This window comes from Corythoichthys intestinalis, chromosome 8, assembly GCF_030265065.1.
Source record: "Corythoichthys intestinalis isolate RoL2023-P3 chromosome 8, ASM3026506v1, whole genome shotgun sequence".
In the NCBI taxonomy this organism is placed as follows: Eukaryota; Metazoa; Chordata; class Actinopteri; order Syngnathiformes; family Syngnathidae; genus Corythoichthys; species Corythoichthys intestinalis.
Genome location: NC_080402.1, coordinates 34,316,856 through 34,344,660, shown reverse-complemented (window position 1 = coordinate 34,344,660; position 27,805 = coordinate 34,316,856). Strand labels below are relative to the sequence as shown.

At 37.8% G+C, this 27,805-nt stretch overlaps 1 protein-coding gene across 4 annotated transcripts in view; it reads left to right on the top strand.

Annotated features, from left to right (window-relative positions):
- Positions 1–27,805, top strand: part of sdk1b (sidekick cell adhesion molecule 1b) — a 620,017-nt gene that overhangs the window by 554,949 nt on the left and 37,263 nt on the right. For all 4 annotated transcript variants that reach the window (XM_057843728.1, XM_057843727.1, XM_057843730.1 and 1 more), the window contains 6 exons: positions 945–1,139; positions 15,117–15,318; positions 21,850–21,953; positions 23,549–23,619; positions 26,168–26,300; positions 26,811–26,867. In XM_057843728.1, the coding sequence (XP_057699711.1) occupies positions 945–1,139; positions 15,117–15,318; positions 21,850–21,953; positions 23,549–23,619; positions 26,168–26,300; positions 26,811–26,867 (762 nt within the window). The remainder of the gene's footprint in view (positions 1–944; positions 1,140–15,116; positions 15,319–21,849; positions 21,954–23,548; positions 23,620–26,167; positions 26,301–26,810; positions 26,868–27,805) is intronic.

Sequence of the window (27,805 nt, the reverse complement as noted above, 5' to 3'; positions counted from 1 at the left end):
CATATTTTATACATGGTTTGAATTGCAATTAATTATGATTAATTAATTTTTATGCTGTAATTAACTCAATTACAAATTTTAATCGTTTGACAGCCCTAAAAATTATACATAAAAATCGCATTTAATCACGCATAGAATAAAAATAAATGAAAAAAAAAATAAAAAATACTACTGCTAATAACTGAAATCAGCAATGGAGATGAGCACAAGAGGAATAGAAAGCAAATAGAGTTTTTAGCCCTGATTTAAACGAGCTAACAGTTTGAGTATACTTCAGACCTTCAGGTAACTTGTTCCATAGGTGATGAGCCAACTAACTAAATGCTGCCTCACTCTGCTTGGTTCTTGTTCTTGGAACATGCAGGAGACCGGTTCCAGATGACCTTAGGGGTCTAGATGTCTCATAGGAATCTAACAAATCCAGCATGTATTTTGGTCCAAGGCCATTAAGTGTTTTGTAGACGAGCAGTAGTATTTTATAGTCTATCCTTTGACTCACTGGAAGCCAGTGTTGCGATTTCAAAACTGGTGTAATGTGGTCCAGTTTCCTTGTATTTGTGAGGACTCTGGCTGCAGCATTCTGTACTAGCTGCAGCTTCCTGACTGATTTTTTATCAAGACCTGTAAATATACCGTTCCAATAGTCCAATCTGCTGAAAATGAATGCATGCATAAGTTTTTCCATGTCTTGTTGAGTCAGAAGCCCCTTAATTCTGGCTATATTTTTTAGGTGGTAATAAGCGGACTTATTGACGGACTTAAGATGGCTATCAAATTTTAGGTCTGAGTCAATAATTTTATAAGGGTAAGCATTAGCTGTGAATTGATTTTGTTCCTCCTCATGGTTTGTTATATCTGCACTTTTACTAACATGTTTTTTGAAAGAAGAATCAGAACATTGACAATAGTCACAAAGCGATCACTCTATGTTTGTCACTCTCAAGGCTACCAGATCGCCTATCGCCTGGAGCACAGAGACAGTCAACAGTGGACCACGGTGGAGGTGGGCTCCAATGGACGTCAGTTCACTGTCACAGGACTCACCCCAGAGCAGACCTACGTGTTCCAGCTGGTAGCACGAACCGCCGTAGGCTGGGGCCAAGAACACGTTGCCTTGGTGGTCACCACGGAAAGAAGAGGTAAGATTGACAAACTCTACAATAACAAGACAAGAACAAATGTAAAACATGCTCAGTCTTTGGCATCATCTCCAGATACAAGTGAGTCAACAATCACTATGTGTAAAAAACTTTATTACAGACTTCAAGCTGTTTACACACACTCTCAGTTAAGCTATACTGCCACACTTAACATAAAACAAAAACAATGTATCTAAAACAACCTTATAGCTGAGCCTGTCTGTCCACCAATTTAATTCTAATGCTTAACAGCATCAATGTAGCAACACTTAAAACCTTTAAAGGGATCAGGGGTCAGTTTGTTACAGAAAAAGTGTGACGATTGCAGAAGTGCATAAATGTAAAAAATTATTGTTTTTCAGAAAGCCACAATCAAATAACCCTTTCTGGATTCTTTATAATAATAATAATAATTAATAATAAAAACACTATTAATTAAATAGATAATAAACAAATAACCCTCTCTGAATTCTTCAAGGAAAAGGCCAGAAAATAAATAACACGATTGAGGGGGAAAAAAAAAAAAATTCAAAATGGCCGGACCAAATGTGAAGGCGGGCCGTATTTGGGCCGCGGGCCGCGGGCCGCAGTTTGAGGACTCCTGGAGCGCGCATACACCCAAAGAAGAAATGCCGCATCCAAGTGAGTGAGAGAGGGAAACACTTCTACGAGCCTACGTTCTTTGTTAATGTTAATATCTACAGAGGCAACGCCTGTATGTATCATCTTTTGTGTTGTTGTTGTTGTGTTTCCACTCGCGATCGGACACTTAAATCCAGTTGTGTAGTGGTTTGAACGATGTGCTAATGCTAGCGAACGAATGCTAACCATACTGTTATTAGCAGCTAATCATCGCTGATTTACGTTGATGCAAACCTGTTTGTTATTGGGGACGAAATTGATTTGTTTCATTTCTATTCTTAGTTTCACTCTTCAAGTGATGGTTGAATAAAGTCAGCAAATTATACCAACGTCTTCTGCATGTCATTTGGGAGTTTAGCTAGCTGTATAGCACCGGACTTTTTTTTTTTTTTTTTAATAGCCAGGACTGAGCCTTATCCTCTCTGTGAGGACAGCGCAATCGTATTCCCTGCCGATGCAGTTATCTCCACCTTGCAATGACTGCAAGTCGCTTTGTTGTAATTTTTCCTCATGAAGTGAAGACACACTTTCGAGCGTTTGAACTTACGTGCTGTCATTGTTATGTTTATGGCTGCAATGCTCGTGCTTACCCGTCGTAACCTTTCATTTTCACACTCTTTCCTGGTGAAGTGTAGTCAAACTTTGGAGCGAGTGGTTCTTGGCGCCATGCTAGTTTGATGCGTCTGGACAACAACTTACACGTCACGACGCAATACGCGTCTTTAGGAATCGTTAAAGGGATCGTGAAGGGATTGTGATGTCGAGGCCTCGAAACACTCGGAACCGGTTCCGAATTGGAATCGGATTTCGATTCCCATCCCTACTTATGACCATTCAATTCATGCAATAACTAATACTGCTTAATTCTTGATTAGAGTGTTTTAAGCTGTGAGCAGGGTCACGCAACCAATTAAACTCATATCTCTGTTTCCAGTTGTTTTTAGTTGGTGCATAAGTCTGATAATTTAAAGAGAATAACATTGCATTTAAAGCAACACTAGGTAACTTTTCAACATTTAAAAAATATTTTCATAACATTTGTGATGCTATGTCGACTGACAATAGTTGAATGACACCTCTCTTATATCTTGAGGGGGTCTGTACCGCTTTCACAGGCACTAGTTAACTTAGAGGAGGTTGGCAGGAACCCTGGCACACAAAAAAACTACAAATGTACTGACTTCTTTACGGCATATGTCACTTCCCCCTTTCCCCATTCGTTATGAAGACGGAAGTCGATGCCAAATTCTGCACAGATGGCAGAGCAGCAAAAGAGACAAAACGTTTTGTTCCGATGAGAAAATAAAGACAAAGGAAGGCTACTAGGATAAAAGGACACCCAGGAATAAACATTGGCCTGGCTTTCACTTGCTGGCGTTACCCCCCTCGGAGGGTCAGTGGGGGAATATGGTGCATATCAAATGTTTCTATTTTCAACATCGTCATATGCTATTGTTTAGGATTCAGGATTCGTTACCTCATTACTATTCATCCTTCACACAGCTGCTGGAAACAGAAATGTCGTTTAATCCTTCTGCAGGCGAACGGTAGATCAGGATTTTACGACACTATGCCGTGGTCCTCATGGAAAACGCAGTCATCCTTAAGTCAAAGCACTACCACTTGTGTCCACCTACGTTGCTAAAATCGACCTAAACTTAAAAGATACCTAGTGTTCCTTTAAGATTATTCGTCCATTCATTCATTTTTCATGCCTCTTATCCTCACGAGGGTCGCGGAGGTGCTGGAAATATATTGATAAATTGTTTCTCTTTCTCCTCAATCAGATCGTGGGTGAACTGCACGCTACCTAAGATGAGTTTGTGCTGAGTTTATGCAAGTGTGCAAAATTTGTTACTTATCTGTTACTTAATCTCGAATTTGACGACGAATTTGACGAATTTGATCATCTCAAATTTATCTCATTCTCTGCTTATTTATTTCTGAGTTTGTGCTCCTAAGGGTTCCCTTGGGAGCAAGTGATGAGTCAAAATGAGCAAAGACATCATTGAGACAAAGGAGATTGGTTTTAGAAAACCAGATTTGAGCATTATTTGAGAAGAGAAATTATTTCATTAAAAATGAAGTTAACACTTGTACAGCACTTTTAGCACTTTGACACTATATCCTCATTTACCTACTGGTGACACAACAACGCGGGGTTCAGTGTCTTGCTCAAGGATACTTGAATTTATCAGGACAGAGAGTTGAACTCACAACCTCTGAGTTGAGGAACAACTTCTCTACCACTGAGCCACGCACGGGCTCAGAGCACTGTGCTTAATGTGACGCGGACCATCAATGGAAAGCAACATCAGAAAGTGCGTGTAGCAGCAAATAAGAACATGTATTATATTTTGGTTCATTTAATAATATGTATATGTTTCTTTGATATTAAAAATAAATAAATTAAAATTCCAAATCGCAGACATGTTGCCTGTGAGCCAGTAGTTTTAGCGAGACATCGTCAGCCAGCGTGTTGCCTGTTTTGATTACGTCATCAAACAAGAGGACTAAGGTTCTTCACACTATTTTGTGGTAAACTTTCGGGCTTTGAAACCAAAATCCGATAATGCATTTGTAGCGGCCGATAGTTTTCGGTGCCAAAGTTTCGGTCACATCTCTAATTTTTACATTGAACAAGATGAACCAAATGAACCAGATGTTATTTAATTATTTGACCAATTATAATATTTTCTTGGATTTGGCATGAGATGAATTAAGATGTGATTGGACATGTCAGAGCAGACACTACTCTTTCTTACAATGAAAGAATCTTGAAAACCCAAAATGAGCATTTGCAGACTGGAAGGAGATCAAATTGAGAAATATTTGTGACTGGGACAATATGAGGTTGCTCTGCAAGATCAGTAAAAGAGGCAGCTTTGAGGCAAGTTGAAGAAATAAAATACTTTGCTCATCAATATCTTTTACTGAGACATTTCTGAGATCGTGACTCCAAGTAAGGACATACAGTATATTGAGACACATTTGAGATCGACACAAGTACTAATAGTTGTCTCTTGGTGACATCTTGAAAGGAGACAACTGTGAGACATTATTGAAAAATCTTGCCAGTAGAACAATTCTCAAGACCTTCTCATGTAATGCTCACTATGAGACTTACTTCTCATGAGACAAATTTGAGAAAACTGATAAAACCACTCTGGTCTTGATTATTGCTGATTCATTTCTCAGAGATGTAAATGAGACATGAACAAGATCTCATCTTCAATTTTGCTTTGCTATGGGAGAGCACACCCATGACTGGTCACCAGTCATCTGCATTACATGTACAGACAACCATTCAGTTGCATTTACGTGAATAGAAAAGTAAAAGGAAAGGCGCAAACTTTCAGTCCACTGACACACATTTTGATTTTGAATATTTGCTGAAGAGCCAGAGATGTATGAAACATACAAATGAAAAATAAGAATTGCAATCTAAAAAAAAAAGACACATTTGACAACTGACAGGAAAAAGTGCTGACTAATGCAATAAATGTATCACATTAATAATTCCCAACCAGGGTGCTGTGGCACACTAATATGCCATTAGAGGTTATCAGGGCTGACATGGAAAATTATCCAATTTCCCTCAATATGCCTGAAACTTATTATTTGTTAATTATACCTATTTCCTTGTTTCTTATCAGTACCCCGAAGGTATAGTGACAGGCAGAAAAATCAAAAGCTATTCCATTAGCTGGTAAAAGGTTTTGTAAAACTCATACCCACTCAACCACTGTGCTGCTCATGAAAATATTCATGTGTGAATCTACCTGTTTTACGCTGACGAATGCAGTGTCAGCACAATGAAATGCTTGCAATGTGATATGGTCTTTTGGTGACATATCATAAAAACATATCCCCTGGGGAAGAGAGATGTGTGCTAAAGTATAAAAAAATAAAAAATAATAAAAAAATAAAAAAGATTGCCTAATGGAAATATTGTCACCATCTCAGCTCTCCAATACTGCATGTGTTATTTATTTCTAAAACAGTATGCATATATGAAAAAGTACATAAAAATAGAAATGTCAAAGTGAACTCATGCAATCGCCTGCAGAATTCAATTACCCGCATAAAGTTGACATGTTTACCGCACATCTTGTGTTAAATTCACTGCACAGGAATGCGCTTGTCTGCAATGGAATCCACGTTCAATTAAAATGATCCATGAGATAATAAAACAATACTCACAGAGGCAGGTACAGTGTGTGGCACACACACAAAAAAAAACAACAACAAAAAAACAAGGCAGCATACAGGTCATCAGCATGCAAAGCACCCCACCTGGATATGCCTCGGTCTTAAGCGTTGTCAGTGTGACCAATCTAAGTAATTAATTTCCTAATAAACTAAAAGGACCTTTTTCCGAATCAATTTTCTCCTAATTCAGAAGATGCACGTACCACCCAGCAAGTCACAATTTGTCAAAGATGAAACGTCATAATAGCAAAGTGGTTGATGTCATTGGAAATTAGAAATTATTCTGTTTTTGACCATACAAAATCCTTAGTTTTAAAAAAAAAATGGACAACTTTGTCTTGATTTGTTCTCTCAGGTCAAAAGAGAATTTTTCTACTGGTGACCAGGCTACGCGACTTTCTCCCCTGAAAAGCAGGCAGCAACATTCAATACATTTTAATGACTTTTGCAAGATGACTTGCCACTGAAATTATATTTTAGTGCCGTTATTGTATTTGGGTAATGGTGTGTATGTATAAACAAATTTTGCGTGCGCGTGTTTGCTTGCCCATCTATTCATAAAAGTGAGTCATAATTGGGGGCAGGTAATTGGCCTGTTCACCAGTCACAGGTTCAAATCATTTTGTGTATGGTTCACATCTTCTCACTGAACATTCAGACTTGTTCCAAAACCATTATGTTGAGATGATTGAACATGTCAAATTATGCGTAGATTTAAATAAGAGTGGTTGTTTCTCTTTATTCATAAGCTCTATGATTGTCTGCTGACCAGTCCAAGCTATATACCCTTTGCATGAGAATGGATGGATGGAAGTTACAAACCACAAAATGTGCCAAAATTTTGGACTACAATAGTCTTAAAGTAAAAGTAACACTAAAATAATCATTTAAAATTGACAACATTTTTTACTATGAGAGGGAAATGTAGTTGAGTATGAAAAGGACCCAAAGATAAAAATTAGGGATGTACCGAAAGCAAAATTCTTGGCAAAAACTGAATATTGGAAGCACTTGGCCGAAAACCAAACGGCTGAAAAATATACATGCATTTTTTTTTTTTTTTTTTAATATTTTGTTTAATTATTTTCCGAAATAATGCTCTTTTCCTTGGCATTGGTTCTACAACCCTGGAGGCTCGAGAAATTTAGTTTCAAATGTGCAGAATCTGAAACCCTATGGGAGGAGGCGTTCCCGGCAGCATTGAGCAATTGCGTCGTCATAGCATTCTGTTCGGTGGACGTAGACGCTGAAGAGACCTTGGTAAATGCGCTGTCTTGGAAGATTGGCCCACTCGTAAAATGGTTCTCACACCTCCAATTGCTAAACTAAATGAGATCTCGATGTACGCTTCTGTAGAACTGTAGTTCACAACAACATCAAAAAACTTCCGTTCTCGCCGAAACTTGTAAACCCCTTTACAAGGCTACAGTATTACGGTATTGGCCCGAATATAAGACGGTGTTTTTTGCATTGAAATAAGGCTGAACAAGTGGGGGTCGTCTTATATTTGGGGTCTAAACATTATACCCATTCACGACGCTAGATGGCACCAGATATCATTGAAGCGAATGCTGAACTTGACTCCCCAGGCCAAAGCGACCCCTTATGGTTAATTCAGTTATTGCAATTTTGTTGTTTTATCACAATAGATTGGTTTATTTACATTTCAAAAACCAGAAGTCATTCATTTACGAATGTGATTGCACTTTAGTTTACATATTTAAATGTTCAGATATTAAGATTTGAATGAGGCAGAATAGCATGATTTTTCTCTCAAACATATTGTTACAATCATTTGTTTCAGATGTACTGTAAATAATTTCTGTATAAAATTTAATTGAAAAAGAGGGGGTCATCTTATAATCAGGGCCGTCTTATATTCGGGCTAATACGGTACAATCTCTCCTACTCCTTAAAATAAGACTCGCTGTTTTCTTGTAAAGCAAGTGGAATCGATCGAGAGCCAGGCAAGTGGGCCAAGTTCTAGTGGCGACGAAGCCGAGCACAGTCGCTCCCAACCGGATTAAACGGCGACTGTCAGAAGGGGTGTGGAAGTCGCGGGAAAAAAATGTGACAAAAAGAGGAAGTGGTCGTGCCATAAAAGGTATTGCACTAAACCACAGCAAATGTACATGTTGCATTTAAATACTATTTGTATTCTGTTCGCTTGATTAAACTTGATTAAACCACTACTCACGCACGGGCTCGAAGCACTGTACTCGATATGACGTGGGACAGACAAAGCAACTTCAGAATGAGCATGTAGCAGCCATGGAGCAAATTTATTTTATTTTCCTTCTTTTAATAATTTATATATTTCTTTGATATCCTCAAAATACTTCCAAACCATAGGCGGAGTTTGTCTTTCGGTGCAGGGAGCGCACAACATATTGATGACCCCAAAACGCAGTGTCAGCAATAAGATTTACTTTCAAGAATATTTATAATAATAAGTTGAAAGTGAGTGGTTGTTTTTTTTTTTGTTTCCCCATCATCTTTAAGGTGAATTCTAAATCAGGCTGCTTAGGACAGCTACAACTTTCGCCAGGATCGTCATCCGTTGAATATGGTATGCCCGCCGTTGGTGGCTCTGTTGTACAATTAGCGCCTTTAGTGGTGCAAATTGAAACTCTGCTCACCATTTTGGTGGTGCTCGCTGGCGTTTCATGGTCCACATTTTCAGTCCTTGGTTCTTTGCTCAGTAGTTGTTGTCGCTTTTGAAAGTTTAGGTTTGAAAAAATTACGTACAGTATATCCATCTTGCCTCTTCGGTCCTCAGGTGGTTTTGGCTAACCAAAGCAAATGACCGTCTAAGGTGCTAGTCACATGCTATGTTCTAAAAAAAAAAAAAATTAACCCATTATAAAAAAAAAAATTTTGTTCATTACATTAATTTTTTTTTGTTTGTTTAATTGCTTTACAACTTATACAGACAATATTTTACTGGAGAACTCTAAATTTTAAAATCATATAGAGAAGAGTCAATTACATGCAATGATACTTTTCGGCCACCAAACTTATACTCCGCGTATCTTCCAAACCCTAGAGATGTTGGCTGTGAGCCAGTAGTAGCCAGCGTGTTGCTTTACGCCGTGTTTTGATCACGTCATCGCAAAAAAATGAATCACATTTTTTGGTGGTAAACATTCGGCCTTCAACCGAAAACGCAATTTTACCTTTCAGCGCCGAATTTTCAGTCACATCTCTAGTAAAAAGGTGCCATTGCAGCTTGGTTCATTTTTAAAGGAGATGTTTTAAAATAACTTTTTGTCATTTTTGTACATGAAAAAGAAAGGGTGAGGGAATGTCAGCACGCCCTGACAGGCATAATTGGGTAAAATGATCTTTGGAAAATTGCACCCTCTCTGTCTCCATCTTGTGACTGATGCATGACTGATGAGGTGTCAATCATTCTCAAGAATTTGTGGGCACAATCACAGCAGGTGCACCCCTGCAGCCTGGTGCTATTACTCTGTTATCTGTTACATTGGACTTAAGAAGCTTTGCTGAAAATATGGTGCAATATCCACATCTGTTACAAATTACAATGATATTTGAAAGAGAAAAAGGAATTTTCCAAGAAGGATGATCAAATAAACTGACATTCAGATGAATAGTGGTACTTATGAGGCAATAAAGAAAGGTGACTAACACTAATAAAAATATTCTGAACGCTACTCACACTAAACTGTCCTTGTTTAATTCGACCAACAGGAGAGCATTGAAATGGTATTAAAGGTGTGAATCTTTACACGAAACAGACAATTAGAAATGTCGCTGCCCTCACGACCTCTCATGAGCACTTCAATTGGCTCTTTTATCACGCACATGCACATACATAGCATCCCTATCTGCTTTTCTCAAGACCACTATTCATTGCTTAGCTGTTCCACTTCACTGGCATGGCAGTCAATTGAGAATAGCCTCATTTAGAATTCTTTCAGATGATGGCGAAAACTGTAAGCCAAAATTAATTTCTCAAAATTGAAATAGGGTCTTTGATTACACATGCATGGGGATGCGTGTGTGTTGGAGTGGGGGGGGGGTCGAGAGATGTGACAAAAATTATAACTCCTTTTCTCCCAGAAATGTTTATATTTTCGGCAGAAAGGTTAAAAATCAATTTACAACAAACGCTCTAACTATTGAATACCTGTTCTGTTTGCCATTGGCGTTTGAATCACTTCTGACATTCTGCTTTAGTTTTCTCAGTATCAAACATGTCATTCCGTGCCTGTTCTTTATCTAGCTTGGTAAAATGTTCAGTTAAAGTTAACAAAAGGCCCTTGCTCTCAGAAATACAAGGTCGTTGTCAGAATAGGAATTCATCTCTGTTGTATAATCATAGATGGACAGATGGCCAGACAATGGAATCGCCAATAAGTACAGACCTATCTCATTTATTAGAATTTAGTTTTGAAGGAACTAATAGAATGAATGGATCAATCAAATCTTTAATTAATCCTATATGGGTCTTCCAGCAATGTTTTAAGCATCGTTTAACATGCTATGCTGACGTAACTGTGTAATTAAACAGTCATTTTTTAGGACAAATATGTAATGTGATGAGTTTTTTTAACAATCGTGCCTTTAAGATTTGTAGAAACAGCACACCACCTTGACTACATTAATATATGTGACCCAACACAGCAAAATCAGTTACAGAGACTCACTTTATAAAGAGATTTTGGCAGAACCACTAGAGTGAAGTATCCGTTTCCCAATGACATAACCAGAACTCTAGACATCTTGTGGAACTTTGTACATTCCAGCCATGAAATAATCACTTTCAATGTAATGTTATGTAATGAATTTCACTGAACTTCTAAAATTCAACCTTTAATTAACCCTTATTCACAACTGAGGGGTCTCGATTGGCTGATTAATGTCCAAACATTAAGCCATTATTGTGATTCCCATTAATTTTACCATTGCAGAGCATTATATCATTCTGACTTCATCTCCATTGTTGTCATAAAAGTAGGATCAAATTTACACCTGCCTCTGCACTAGGCATGTGCCAGTATGAGATGATGACAGTATGATAACCTTAAGCCAAAATATCACGGTTTCACGGTATCACGTTATTGCAATTACAGCTCCAAAATGTGCTTTGAGATATCTGGGTTAAAAAAAACTTTTTTTCCATCAAACAGGATTTTTATTTTTCAAAACATGCTAGCAAATTGGAACATACAGTAAGTATAATGTTAAGTTAAAATATTTAAAAAAAAAAAAAAAGAAAAAAAAATTCTAAATCAAATTAAAATAAATGCAGTCCTTTAGGTGAGCGTAAACCCACTGCCACAGCTTAACATAATTATCATCAGAACAAAAATGATTGAATTATATTCCCTAAAAAGCACATGTGTGTGACTCGTATCATGTTTACAGTTTACACACACTCTCTTTCTCAACACAGACAGTTGCCAGAGAGAAAATAACACATGTTTTACCACCGCTAGACACACTAAACACGCTGGAGTTAACTGTCGTAGCTGATGGGAAACATTCATGTTTTACATGTCAGTTGGCCCCCCTCCTCTAAGCCATGGCTGTCTGTAACTTTTCTTTACCTGAAGTATTCCCATACCAGCAATTTCGTTTTCTTTGATGGGGCGGGGGTTCAGGAGGTTCACCTCCTCCAGCCATTGTGTAGCACAGCTGACTCACTGAGACTGAGCAACAGCCGGTGGGGGAGGGTTGAGCTACAAGCAAGGGATTTCTCCCTGCATTTATGTAACATAAAAAATAGCTGATGCCTTAGGGACGGTACGACAGAAAATGTTTGCGGTTTTGAAACCGGGACATTATCATACCTCGGTATACTTTGAAACCGCTTATAGGCACATGCCTTCTCTGCACCTCAACTTAGTCGGGTGCAAAAGGTTTTCAACATCATAATTTCACAGGTTTTTAAAATAACTCTAAATCTGCTGAAATATAAACAAGAATGATAAATGACAAGTGCAAATCATTTCAAATCAGGAAACATGACAGTTTGAAAAACTAGAACGATGGTAAAAAGTAAGGGGAAATGTTACTGCTAATAATAATGTGTATGCTACAAAAGCCGGAGGGAAAATCAAAACACAAGCTCAAGAAAAAAGTTATTCTGGTTTACTTTTGGTCCGAATTTTAAATTATACTCACTGGGTTCTGTTCAATTTCAGAGGTCCTAGTCCTGTCAAATCATTTTAAGGAGATTGATGGAAAAAAGGGGAGAGAAGGAGAGAAGGATGGCAATCCGATTTGTCTTAATTACTTGCGATAAGGATGAATGGAGAATTGCAAGCTTCTGTGTGCACCCATGCTTTTCTCTATGCATGCGTGTGCAGATTAATTATACCTCAGAGTGAATCAATAATGCTTTTATTTCCAGGCCCAGTCAATATCTCCAAAGCCCGAAAATTAGACAGTCATGCTTCCTTTAACTGTGTTTTCTTTTTTTTTTTTTTTTTTAAGCATCTCCATACACATTCTGTCATCAACGTTCTGAATGCCATCTTTCTAACTGAATAGTCGAGACACAGACTAATGCTATTGAGTCTCTCACCTTAGAGGTACCAGCTGTTATGTCTTGTTTCATTTCATCAGTGCGAACGTGCATGTCACAGAGAAGTGCAAGTGATAAAAATGTACTGTATATGCATGCCCTGTACTTCACGGAAGTGTGAATCATTGCTAAATTTAAAAAGCTACAGCCAATCTGTCAACAATTCATAACGGATGAATGCAAAGTCATGTCATGTGAAATACTTATTTTATGTTGCTGTTGAATATATCACACAACATACAGGTACTTCATCCTTGTAAGAAAACGAGATGCATGTTCTGTTGACATCATATACTTCCAATTAGGGCTGTCAAACGATTCAAATTTTTAATAGAGTTAATCACAGCTTGAAAATTAATCGTAATTAATTGGAATTCAAACCATCTCTAAAATAAGCCATATTTTTCTGTAAATTATTGTTGGAATGGAAAGATAAGACACAAGACGGATATATACATTCAACATACTGTACATAAGTACTGTATTTGTTTATTATAACGATAAATCAACAAGATGGCATTAACATTATTAACATTCTTTCTGCTAAAAGGATCCACGGATAGAAAGACTTACAGTTCTTAAAAGATAAATGTTAGTACAAGTTATAGTAATTTTATATTAAAACCACTTTTAATGTTTTCGTTTTAAGAAAATTTGTAAAATTTTCAATCAAAAAATAAACTAGTAGCTCGCCGTTGTTGACGTCGCCGTGCGGTGACGTCACATTGGCTCCCTGCCATTCTTCCACAGTGTCTTTAACTATGTGAGGTAGTGATTAAAATACACCACAAGGTGTCAATGGCGTTTGAATTACTTAGAAATCAAGCCAATGAGTGTGTTTTGTCCCTTGACTGACGCCGTAGTTCCCTGTTTACTGGTCCATACACTGTGTACACAGTCATTTGAGTGCTGGCTTCACAACGTACAAGACCACTGACAGTTTGTATATTGTGACTAAATATTGCCATCCAGTGTATTTGTTGAGCTAAACAAAATATTTGAATAGAGTTTGACCAAAGTCTGAGTCAGTTTTATGTGTATTTTGCATATCTATTTTGATTGGGAACGAACTTTGTTTTTTTTTTTTGCGAGAGATACGAACATTATTTTTGTTGTGCTTTCACAAAATGATACTTATGTTTGTTGTGAAGGAGTTGCCGAAGCTTATGCCAATAAACGGTGCGGTCCACTGAACGCCTCTTAGCTCTCAATGTGCAAAAAACGGCGTCATTATAATCTGTTTGAGAGCTATGCACGAGCGGGTCATTCCGCACATGCATTATGCAAATGTGTCAAATATTTTAACGTGATTAATTTTAAAAATTACTGCCCGTTAACGCGATAAATTTGACACCACTAACTTCAATATATGTTAAAATGTTGTTTTTTTTTAAATACTTTTACAAAATTGTACAATGAGCTCTATATTTGTAGACTTTTCCCGTGCGCCCTGGCATGTAATGTGAGGGAAATGTATTTTTGTGCTGGTTTTGTGTGCGCCTTTTGGAATCTGGTAGACTGGTCTGTGTCAATATACAGTAGGTGTGCCGACCCAGTGAGAGTGTGTTTTTCTAGATTGCCCTTTACAAGTGAGAATTTGTGCACCAGCAAACGTGCCGCTCTGAAATGGAATGAATTAAAGCCTGGTAATACAATGCAAACAGTCATGTTCACACAAAGCAAAGACTTGCGCCTGTGCCCGAAAATGACCAAAGCCTTGTCTGAAACGCCCCGTCATCCAACAAATGATAATTATTGCATTATTACGTAGGTACTTACATTTTCATGCATGATATTGGTAGTGGGATTAATTGTCCTACAGATGCAAAGTCATCTTTGCAATGAATTATATCAAGACTGCCATGCCTATTATGGCAATCAAAATGTCTTGTGTTTGTATCACAAAGTATAGGGTCAGAATTTAGAGGAATCAATACAAGATTTTGATCATGTGATGTATCAAGTCTAAGTGTGTACTATACTGTAGGTCATGAAATGTATTAAATAGCCTACAATCCATTTGTTCTGTGATACATTGCCATGCTAGATTGTTTTGATACCGCAGTGTATTACGCTAAAATAGTAATTTATCATCACGGCATTGAGTTGGTATGTGATGTTTCCTTATAAGATATAATATCGTATATGTGGTTGTACTATACATATACAGTATATACAATTTGTAGAGGAAAATTAATGCAGCATACTAAAGGCAGACAGACAGATATATTATTTGTACTTATCGTAAGTATGTATTTTATACAACCTCTGTATTGGGATGCTCTCCGCATCATTGGTAAAAATATCTCTGTAATGTTGCCTGTCACTTCTACCTCTTCTGCTTTCCACTCAATTAAATTTAATTTGTGGAACATAAGTCATGAAAAGAAAATATCCTGTTTCCTGATTCATTTTCACTTACATGTATAAGTAAATGACCTCATAAAATGTATGCAAGAGCATGCAGTCACGCATATCTGATGAATGCACACATGAGGAAAAAACATGGTATAATCAGAATTTCTCTCTCATGATTTCCTATTTACTGTCCTTCTTCATATTTACAGAGCGTCCACAGCCACCTAGGAAGTTGTCAGTTCCACAGGATGGGGTGGAAGCACGTCGGCTGCGCCTTCACTGGGTTATGGGCAGCTCTGGTTCCTCCCCAGTAAGATACTTGACCGTACAAATTAAAGAGCTGCCCGATGGCGATTGGATCCCAAATACAGCAGATATCCCACACAACGTAACTGTCTGGACAATTGACAGGTACGTACTAGGCCTCCAAACTGTGAGGCGCAAATTTGTGTCTGTTTGGCTTGAAATATGCCAATAATTAGTGTTGCACTGATATCATTTTTTGGCCCCTATAGACCCCACTCACCAACGTCACACAATGACATGTCGCTGTATCCGGCCACCATATTGTCCATCATTGTTTATCCGTATTCTCAATGGTTTCAATTTGTCGTGGAATTTATAGTGCAATTCATGGAAGCCCCGGTGCTTTCAGACGCTGTAAACTCATTGGATGTGTTGCATAAAAGGCGTTCTGTGGAAAAGCTTCAGTCTATCCATTCGCCAGATCCATATTTGATGCCTAAATCGATATTTTTCGACCCGCTGTCTTCGCCATCTCTGCCTGACATACTGCTACCCTGATATCTACAACTATCTTGTCCACAGAAACTCAGCCTATTCTCACGAAACTTTGAAAAAACTTTAAGAGCAGCACTCTAAGCAACATTACCCCGTGTGACCCTTTACTTTCAATTTTCTAAAATGGCGACAATCAATAAAAAAAAAGTTGACTGCGATGGCCGACGCTTCAAGGATAAGTGGATATTGGACTATTTCTTCAATACATACGCAACAACTGTGTCTGCATCATTTGCAAAGTGACAGTCGCTGTTTTCAAAGAGTTCGATGTGACGCGATATTACTAAACAACACACGCTGACATTTACAACAACATTACAAGGAAGATACGCAGCGAGAAATTCTAGCAACTTGAAGCTAGTTTAATTTCACAGCAGCAGTATTTCGCAAGAGCCCGAGTGTCGAAAGAGAACGCCACAAAGGCGAGATTGTTGAAATTATGAATTTAAAAAATAATAATAAAGCAAATGTGACACACAGAACGGCTTGCTAAAAATTGTTTAAATATATTGTTCTACGTAAATCAGCCAAGGTAGCCCCCCACATTTTTACCACACCAAATCTGGCCCCCTATGCAAAAAGTTTGGACACCCCTGTTTAACTGATGATCCGTAGACGAGGCCAGCTTCTTTCACTTGGTACCAGCTAAATATTGTACAAAAAATAATGATGGCGGAAGAAATCAACATCTTGAATTTGAAACTGTATGTTGTCGGTGATTAGCCTCGCAATGATCTGAAGTTGTCAGCCCAAAACCCTCCAAATATATATTAAATGCATCTTACCAGGTATAAAATGACTACTACATAGTCTGTGGTGATCGTTTGGTGCCAAGTTTTCTCGTCGAATTGCAGCAGTCCATCTCGCTCTCCTCTCCCGGGTCTCTCGGAATACGGTAGAACTTCAAGTCTCTCCGTCTATCTTCTCTGTTACTGCAACCAACCGCCACACACGCCTTCACCATTTTGATTATTAATGTTAACGAGAAGAAAAACACGCCATAGGAGGAATTTACGTAGCGGTAATGCGTAAACACGACGAGCTGACAGACAATATGGCGCGGAGGCGTGGTTGTGACGTCATGTGAGTGGGGTCTATACAGATAGCTGGCTGTGCAGTATCGACCGATACATCATTATATTTTTTTCTTTTTCAAAGAGGTACATACTTGGAAGTGAAATCATTCCTATTATGGCAGTACAACTTTTAACTGCACATCTTGATGAGTGACAATAGTTAAATAAACCTTTGGCTCTCAAAGGGCAAAATAGTGCAAAATTTGTGAAATTAAAACATGTATAATAATATCCCAATAGTAAGAAAGTAAAAATAAATTCATAATAATTAACTCTGAATGAACTGAATAAACTGTTTTAAAACTCTCAAAGGCCAAACAGTGCAACTTTCATGAAATTATAAGTAATAATAATAATTATATTTGACCAAAGCACCCTGTCTCTCTGTTAGCCTCCCTCTTTGTGCACCAGCATCAACATAACTCAACTCCATCTATAGCAACGTACAAATGCAAACAGCGTACAAAGAAAGCAAGGGGCAGGTCACAGACAACAGTCTTTTCAGTTTACAGACAACAGTAATTTCTGAGCTTTTTTTCGGACACCTGTCTTGCTGCTTCACTCGTCCCACTGCCCAGGGTTGGTTGCTGCGGTCCATCCCCAGCCATTGTACTCAACACTGAAATATTCTGAAACCGCCAGTATTTTCTTCTACTCCTAGTTTGTTTTTCTTCCATATGAAAAGGCTGCCCAGGCCATGGTTGAGAGCAACTACTGGCCCGCTCTCATTGGTCTGGAGCAGGTCAATAGCGATAGCTGCTTGGCATACAAAGTAATCACGTGTGATCACACAACACAGAGTATAGTGAGTGTCAGGAGAAAAAAAGGCTGCGTTCAGTGTTACTGGACCGGTAAATGGTATCGGTGCCCTGTTTATTGGTACTCACCGATACCACCATTTCGGGCCGGATCAGCCCCCTCTGCTGATTCTGCTATCGGTATCGGTGCATCACTACCAGTAACAATTGATCTTAGATTGACTAATTCTTGGATTCCCAAGGACAGTGGTATTGATACCTCAAAGATGGAGAGAGACATATGGAGGGAATGGTAACTTTGGTGCACCAACTAAGATGGAATGAAAAGAATACAAAGCACTTTTTAAAACATTTTTACATAACTTGAAGCCTGCATACATCTGCCATTTTGTCCAGGACGCTTTTCCTCTTTTTGTTTTTAAATATACTTTGGTTGTAAATGTTATAGTAGAGTTCCGATTGTCTCGGGTGCCAATAAGAAACATTCAATCACCGGATATAAGATTGAAATTTTCTTTTTTAAGTAATGAAAATCCCTGAAAATGAAAGGCTCTTGGCAGGAAAAAATGCAAGCCATCCTCGTACCGACAGGGAAAAAGAACTAAAGCAGGAGCGCCAGGGAGGAGGAAATAGGTTTGACGTTGAGTGTTTACGATCTGGCGGCGTGGTGCAGTCTAAGACCAGCCTAGGAAAAGGCAGCTGGCTGCTTAATGTGTTGAAGAAGCGGCTGACTGGCTCAACACTCCAGTGTCTATACCTGCAATTACACACTTCGATAACCACACACAGTCAAATTGGCAGCAAGGGCTCATTTTTACACCACCTGTAGCAAGCCCCAAAATTTCAACCCAAAAGTCAATCCACTAATATCCACATTTTGTTTAGAAGTTAGCTAAGGGTTGTATTTCTCTTTCTGTTTTTGTCAATGTCTTTTAGATTAAGGTTTAGGAGCCTCTGGTGTGAAAGTGGCAGTGTTGTTAATAACGCCGTTACTAACAGCGTTATTTTTGTCATTAGTGAGTAATCTAATTAATTACTTTTCCCATCTTTGCAACGCCGTTACTGAGGATGTGATGCCGTGTGTTACTACAATTTGGTTGAATGACGAGAAATGTTTGAGAGACATGGAGAGAGCAGAGCGACATACACATGCATTGAAAACTAGGTGCGTTAGTAAACAGTCGCCATCTTAAAGCAGGAGACTTCCCTTGTAGGCTGTTGTAGTGAACCTTCTAAGCGAACCTAATTAACTTTTTATCTAAAATACTCCTTGTTCTGCCCTTCATTTCGCGATTTACCATGTGCATTTTTCGTCCCTGCTGTTATTTTGACAGCCGTCCGACAGGAAAGAAGTAGTGCGGAGGCCATGTTTGTAGTCATTTCGTCAGTCCGCCGTTTGACGAGAGCTGGGCAGCATTGTTTACTATGCTCACGCTATCCTAAACTTGTCGTGTTGTTTGCGCCTTCGAAGGCATCGTCTGTAAGTACAACATTTTTTATATATAGTATTTAGCGATTTATGTGCCATATTTGGAGCGTTTTGACCACTTTGTAAACTTTGGTACCTGCTGCATGCTTCATTTGCATATTAGAATATTGAGAGGCATTGTATGGGAATTGGCTTCGTATATATTTGACATATATAGCATATGGATAGTCAAACCTGTCAATCATTTTCGTTCTGTACATTCTATTTCTTATAGTTTCACCTGGGTTCATTTTTGGATGTGACAGTGCAGCTAAATAAAAGCACCTGGAGCTTGGATGCTACTTCCTGACTCCCGCGTTCATTTTTGAATGGAGTTTGGCTTGCTGCGAACTTGTGTCCGCTTACACACACAAGGGGAGCAGTATACTCCTAAATAGGCAAAATCTTGACTTGAATCTATCTTCAAAACAGTTTTAAAACTTTCACATGTCAATAGTAGACAGAAGGGAAATTATGGAATAACGGGAACAATTTTAACAACTTGACAACAGTTGATTCACAAAATTTAATTAATTGAATGTAGTTCAAAGCTGCTGATACAGAATGGGGACTGGAGTATTTTATTTACTGTTTTAAAATGTAAACTTGATACTGAAATAGTCGTTTATTTAAACCTGAGAGGCTTTTTATACAATTTTTGTAACTAATGCACGAAACATTAAAAGCATCTAATAACTTGCGGGGTTTGTGGGATTTTCCACTGACAGTTTACAATATTATTTGCACATTTTACTGACTGACTATGCCATTTCTGTTTGTCATTTATAATGTTTTGTGTTTGTCACTGAATAAACAGGTCAGTTTCTTGTTAACAACCATTGTGTGTTATTCAAACTCACCTAATTCAGCTGGCTAGTTGTTATCAAAAGTACTAAAACCCTTTTAAACATGAGTCTGACAACTAAGTAAGGAGGCTAAATAACTTTAAACTTTAATACATGCTCAGATAGGCCGGTATCGGTATCGGCCAGTATCGGTATCGGATCGGAAGTGCAAAACAATATCGGTATCGGATCGGAAGTGCAAAAACCTGGATCGGGACATCCCTACTAGGTGGCTCTAAGCATTAGCATAGTATTCGCGTTCTCGCTTTAGCGTGGCAAGTTACATACAGTTAGTGGCATTCAGGTGGGTACAATTAATTGAAAATAATTGTCTGTTTTCCTGTTCAGTATGCATTGTCATCACCAAATTGTCCTTGCAGATGGTACAATATAATAATTTGTTTTTGTTTATTACCAAAAATAGTCACTTGCCCTAAACCTTTCTTGTATGACATATTCATAAACCTTGTGTGATTTTTTTTTTTTTTTTTTAATCATAACAACTAGAGCAAAGACAGAAGAGGGAAGAGATTCACAGCCTCACTCGCATATTGAAAAAAATTCTATATATATATTAGGGGTGTGACAGTACACACAAGTCACCAGTACGTACCTTTGTATTGGGGTCATGGTTATAGTTTGTATACCACTACACTCTTGCATTGGTGAAATTTTAAAATATGTAAAAAAAGGTTACGTATGTTTTTTTTAAATGAAAACACAGTTCAATCAATTAATATGAACATATTTGATGTGAAAGACGTTATAGAATGTATCATGTAATAACGTGTAGAACATGAAAAGTAACGTCAGTTACTTTGCGGAGTAGCTAATTACTCTTACGTTGAGGTAACTGAGTTACATACTCATTTACTTTTGGCAGAAGTAATTTCTAACTGTAAGTAATTACTTTTTCAAAAGTAAGATTAACAACACTGGAAAGTGGATTCCTTGATGTCAAGATGGAAGTGTGAAATTTAATATCTGACACTTTCTCATCTGCCCTGTTGTATTGAAAGCAGTTGTCCGATGGTGTTCGACATGTTTTTGGGTGTCGCCTTCTCACTTTTACATTCTGGCAGTTGAAACACGAGCCAAAAACACTACAATGGTAATCTCAACTAAGCTTTACTCCCTGGACTGAACTCGGTAGATGCGTCCTTCATCCGTCCCTGATGAAATATTCCCATCTCATTGCTGGGATTCTATACCTTTGTAATTATTTGATTTGCCACCAGGACATTTTGAGTGTGCCACTGAGAAAACACTGAACACAAAAACACCAAAGTCCTCAGGCCAGAACAGACACTTCAAGGCACTTGTCCTCAACATGGTCCCACTGCGTTGTTGTAAGACCAGCCTCTCTGAGCTAGACGCCTTTTGTAGTTTCGATCCTACAAGACCCGCAACCCCACGGGGGCCTGTTCCTGTTCCTTTTTGGCCCAGTCTCAGTATCTCCCATCATTTCTCAGGCTCTTTGTAAAGAATGTGAAGAATGATTTGTAGGTATGAAAAGCAGTGTAATGACGTATCCATTAGAGATAACTTAGATGTTTTGTTTTGAATTAATACAACTATTTTAAACCTTTTGTACATGTTTTAACATCAAGTACAAAGGAAAAAAAGAAACCATTTTAAAGTGCTTTGAAATTTTAGTTTGTGTTTTGAGTGCATGTTTATTGTGCTGACTCGAAGTGTGGTATTTCTCAATGTGTGTAATGCTATTTGCTTTTTGCATACTAATGCAGTCACCTTGCGCAAAGGAGAAAATGCAGATAAGATATTGTGGTCATACAACAGTTTGAAATGTGCGTTGTTATTATTCTGGACCCTTTCCAGCTGTTTAAAACCAGTGCAATTTTAGGTCGCCCCATGGCCTTGCCAGACATTGATTTACTCATTTTTCTTTAATGGTACTATAGTGAGAAGAGAATGTGAATGCAAATGGAAATTATTAAGAAATATGATGTGTGTGTTTACTCGCATTTGTACAGGTTGAAGCCCTTCACCTCATACAGACTGCGGATGCTGGCTACCAATGACATCGGACACAGTGTCTTCAGTAAGGAGACTGATGCTGTCACAACATTGCAAGATGGTGAGAGCTGGACAATGGACGCCAACTGAGCAGATGACCAGAATTTGACTTAATTGTGACTTCATTCAATAATTTATTCTCAAAACTCATTTAAGGCTAGAGGGACAGTATTTTAAACCAAATAGTGCTCTAATGTCAAATGCAACTTTACTGAAGAAAAAAAAATAGCAGTTGAATGGGTGTTAGTTGAACCACAAACTATATTTTTACTTTTCACATATACAGTAGCTTACTTTATGTAACTTGTATATTATTTATGTTTTATTTGTATTTATTTGCACCAACAATGCCATTATATACAATGACATTGAAGGTTTTTTTCCCACTATTATGAAACTATAAAAAATTACCTATAAAGTAGGAATGGTTTTCATATCTTGGTAATATATGTCAATTGTAATTGCACATTAAATTGTATTAGGAAATACTTCTCCTTAGATAGTATTACCGTATTGGCCCGAATATAAGACGGTGTTTTTTCCATTGGAATAAGACTGAAAAAGAGGGGGTCGTCTTACATTCACGGTCTAGACTTTATACCCATTCATGACACTAGATGGCGCCAGATATCATTGAAGCAATGTTTTTCATGACAGATCTCAGCTACTCACAAGTTTAACCAATTTACATTATTTTATTGTATTTTCTTGCAATGTTTTTCCTTTTTCAGATTTGTTTCAAGACTACAGTTACAGTTATACCTCACTTTGCTGGTTAATGCAGTTGTTGCAATGTTGTTGTTTATCACAATAGATTGGTTTATTTATATTTCAAAAACCAGAAGCCATTCATTTACGAATGTGATTGCACTTTAGTTTACACATTTAAATGTTCAGATATTAAGTTTGGAATGAGGCAAAATAACATGCTTTTGCTCTCAAATATATTGTTATAATCATTTGTTTCAGATGTACTGTAATTATTTTCTGTATAAGAACTAATTTGGTGTTCAAAAAGTCTTTTTTTCAAACTAGAGTCTTGAAAAAGAGGGGATCGTCTTATAATCAGGGGCGTCTTATATTCGGGCCGATACGGTATTAATGAAGGAGAAAAAAATGGTAATGAAATACATAATAACTTCTTATGTCCTGCACTTTCAGCAGTTAATTTGGATGGAGAAATATCCACTATATAATACACTAGAGGAGTAATCTGATAGGGCACACTTATGCCTAAGTAACCCAATTCAAAGCATCGCCATTTTTTGGTAGAGTGCGCAGTCACTTGCCCCAAAATGTCATCAGTCTTTCTCTTCTCATCATATTACTTACCATGCAAATTTCAGTTAAATCAGCTAATACTGTATGTCATCAAGTTAAAAAGTGAAATTCTCTTTTACCTTTGACCCAATGAACTCTTTCATGTCATATTACAAACACATCATGCAACCTTGACAGAAACCCCTTTATGCATAGTTATCTTGAGCACAATCATGCAAAAAGACATACGCACCGAACCGAATACATAACCTTCCCCTTCCGTAGATTTTACCTACTGGTAAATATATGTGCTCATAACTAACACAACAGGAGCACAGAACTGTGCTGCAAAGATGTGAAGTTTTTTTATATTAATGTACTCTGCTTGTGTTCCAGCTCCTGATGAGCCGCCTGAGATCATCACAGTTAAACCATCAACAACGACCTCCATCTTGGTCCAGTGGAAGGTAAATGTTGTGACTATATTTTTTTTACTACTGTAATAAAACTGTGAACATCAATATTTGTTACAGGAATAGCATTTGCATAGAGCATGCTTGGAATGCAGTATAAGAGGTCTTCTGTGTCAATTTCTAAGTCAACTCCTACTGTGACTAATCGATATAATTTACATTTTTTTCAGCCCTCAGGTCACAAAACCAATTTTCAAAACACAACTGCAGGCTTGCTACTATCCACAGCAGTGTTTCTATAACTTTGGACACCAAATATGACCTCCAAAATTAATGTCTCTCCAAGTACCACCATAATGACAAACATTAGAATACAGTAGTAAGCCCAAGTGTTCATGGACAACAGGGTTGCTTATTACTTCGCTCGAGATCTACCAGTTGTGGGCAGATCGTGGCATCAAAAAAAATTATATAGCTTAACTATTACACGAACTAAAAAAATAATTAATTGCAAATGTGTTATACAGTAAGTTAACTGAACTGTACTCAATCCAGTACAGTACACAAGTACATAGACATGTGCCGATTACTGGTTTCAGCGTATACCGTGGTTTAAAAACTTCAAGGTTTCAAAACTGCCAAAATATTTCGTCTTACCGTCCATCCGTATTGGTTATTTTTTATATCACAAAAATGTACGGAGAAATCCCTCGCTTGCAGCTGCAAGGCTCAACCCTCCCTCACCGGTTGTTGCTCAGTGTCAGTGACTGTCAGCTGTATGACGCGATGGCTGGAGGAGGTGAAACCCCTGAACTTTTTCCCCCATTGAAGAAAAGGAAATAGCTGGTATGGGAATACTTCGGCTACAGAAAAGTTACAGATGGCCACGGCTTAGAGGAGGAGGGCCATCCGAAATGTAAAACATGTTTGCGGAAGGTGGCTGCCGAGGAGGCAATACCTCCAATATGATTTCGATTTATACAAAATTATAGGTTAGTTAACACTGTCATGAACATTTCCCACCAGCTACGAGAGTTAACGTGGTTAGTGTGTCTTGCGGTGGTAAAACGTGGTGTTTTTTTCTTTCTGGCAACTGTCTGTGTTGACAAAGAGAGTGTGTGTATGAGGTAAACATGATACGAGTCATACACACATGTTTTTTATGGAAAAAATTTCAATTATTTTTGTTCTGTTGGTAATAATTTTGAGCTGTGGCTGTGGGTTTAGGCTCACCTAAAGGACTGCATTTATTTTAATTTCATTTAGAATATTTTTTTTAACTTAACATCATACTTATGTTCCAATTTTCTAATATGTTTTGAAAAATACTAATCCTGTTCAATGGGAAAATGTTGTTTTTTTTTAACCCAGATATCTCAAAGTAACACATTTTAGAGCTGTAGTTGCAATACCGTGAAACCGTGATATTTTGGCTTAAGGTTAGCATACTGTCAGACTTTCATACCGTCACATTCCTACTAGTACACTAGTTTTACTGTACTGGATTTTAAAGAAACAAAGTCAAATTTATATACTTATCTACATACAATTTATTCTGTAAAATCTTTGAGTATCATGAGAAGGCATCATCATACCACAAGTATTGAGAAGTACTGTGCTACAGTATGATTATTTAATAGTATGTTTTTCTTTCCTCGTCTTTTTATTAAAAGAGGTAATACTTTTCAATAATGTATTGAAAACATGTAATTGTGTTATGTGGTTGGTTGCAAAATTTTCCAACTGTGGCGTCTTGATTGTGTCTTTGATATGCGATTGAATGAGCTAGTCAAAGGGACCACATCAATTTGCGTTAGCATTTCAGATCAGCTTGTATACCACATGTGGTTTTGTCATATTTGAAGACAGACTTGTGTATTTTGCAACCGACTGTGCTACCAATCTCATTTATGGCTATCTCTAAAACCAGCCCATTAGCCTAACTGACCATTATCTACTCCCCTGACATGCTAAGACATTTGAAGTAAAGTCCAAACAGACGTTAATAATTCACCGGGGGTGATAAAAGCCCTGCAGAATGTGTGTTTGTGTTTAATACATTATTCATCAAAGTGGGAAACAAGAATAAAGTGACGATTGAAGGAATGGTGGCGCGAGTAGAGGGACAGGCCTATGTTGAAACACAGAAGTCGTGTAGCGTGACAGGCGTCTGTTGAAACAGAAGTCGTGTAGCATCTTCTTCTGGCTTAATAGCTAAAGCAGGAGGCTGTGAAAACAAAGTCACCAGCATTTGTGTCCAATATTACAACTCAAACTCATCACTCTTTAGAGGTCGCCTTTGTCAGCTTCTCTACACTTCAAAAAAATCAGTTTTGCCAAGAATCTGTCATTTCTAGTTAAAAAAAATCACTTAAAAGGATAAAACCCCTTAAAAATTTTAGTAAGAAATAAAGGATATTTTTAAGACGTTTTTTCCTGCTATCACTAACAGATTATTCTATTTGTTATAAGAAGTAACTTGTTTTAAAGATATTTTTTTCACATTTTTGAAGTGGCCGTTTTTTCCAGTGAATTTCCCGTCAAAACAAGGAATTTTTTGTCAATGAACAAAGAGACTGATTTCTTTTGTGTGTTTCCCCAGCGGCCGAGTGACGATCACATCAACGGTGTGCTGACGGGATACCGGCTGTATTACCGAGAGCTGCCGTTTAACTCGTCTTCCTCTGTCGATAATGTCCAGCAAAGCAAAAGCAGCACAGACGCCCACATTACAAGTACGATGACACACACAACATCCTTATTAAAATCTACCTTAAACACAACTTCGCAAGATAAATTTTTATAACATTCTTATTGTGTTGTTTGGTCGCTATTTAACATGCAGCAGAATAGAACATTTGTATTATGCCAGTGTGGCTATGCGCCAAGTAAACAAATGTGTGAGATCCTTATTTTATTTTATTATGTTTATTAAAGCAATTGAAAATGCACCAGTAGCCGGGTCCATCCTAGATCACATGGGGAGCAAATACTGTCTGTTTAAAGTTTTACCCTTTATCATGTACACCATTACTGCTTAGTGGACTGAATTAAAAAATACCGGGAATTGTATGTGGCCATACTTTGCTCTACCCTGATAAAAACCATCCTTAATTGTTCCATGTGTAAAGGTTATCAAATTTCTCCTTTTGCATTAGTCTAGTTTTTGTCGATAAATGTTAAATGAATTGAATTGCAGAAGCCATTTATCAGTGTTCTCATTCATTAATTTTTCTCGTCCAAAGCCAAGAGCACCTTCAAGACAGTCAGCAGCTCCTCGCTAACAGAGTTTGAGTTGACACGTAAGTCATATTGCTTGATTTTTAGTTAATTTTATGAACACACAGCTTGTACAAGGACCAAAATGCAGTGATAACCTCTTAAATCAAACAGTCGCTGGTCAACTTGCAATTTGTTTATTGCAGCTGTTTACATCAGATTGTGCTATTTGCCTCTAGTGTGGAAAGTTTGGGCCACTTGGAAACAATGAAATGCACTATTTTGAATTCCTTGTCATTGACTAAATTGTATCATCCTATTGGAGAAAAACTGAATTCAATGGTTCAAATCATACTGTAAATAGGAAGAGATACTGAAGAAAAAAAGTTGATTTCCTCTTTTTTCAGGTTCTTTTATTCTCTTAACGAACAGGGGATGACGACCCAATTCAGGAACAAAAAGAAAGCCATAATCATCTAAGATAAAAACATTATTAAGGAAAGAATCAGGAAAAACGTCCCTGGAAGTCCCACGCATTGCCCCCAAGTAGATCTGCCCCGACCTTCGAGATCATACAGTTTATACAGTAATCCCTTGGTACTTCGCGCTTAAAACTTTGTGCCCTCAGACTATCGCGGATTTTTTCCAATTAAAAAAAAAAAAATCAAATTCAGATGAGCTGTCCCGAGCCGATTGCTTAGTCTCCCTCTCGCTCCCTCCCTCCCTCTCCCTGATCTTAGCAATTCCCAGGCAGGCAGTGCACTGGAGTTGCTAATTGGAGTTAACGATGTTGACAGATGTTTGTGTTTGATCTTGCGAGAGTCACAGGCTTCAAAAACGCCGCATGCGTCAATCATCGTTCAACTTGTTAAACAGTTGCTGTGGCAACTCATTGTGTGTAAGTGAGATCAATGAAGTGCTGCCTTGGAACAGACAGGCTCTTTATCACTGTGTCATGTCACTCCAGGAGTCACAGCCAAGGGAGGTAACAGAAGCATTTAATAAAGCCAAGCATTTTTCT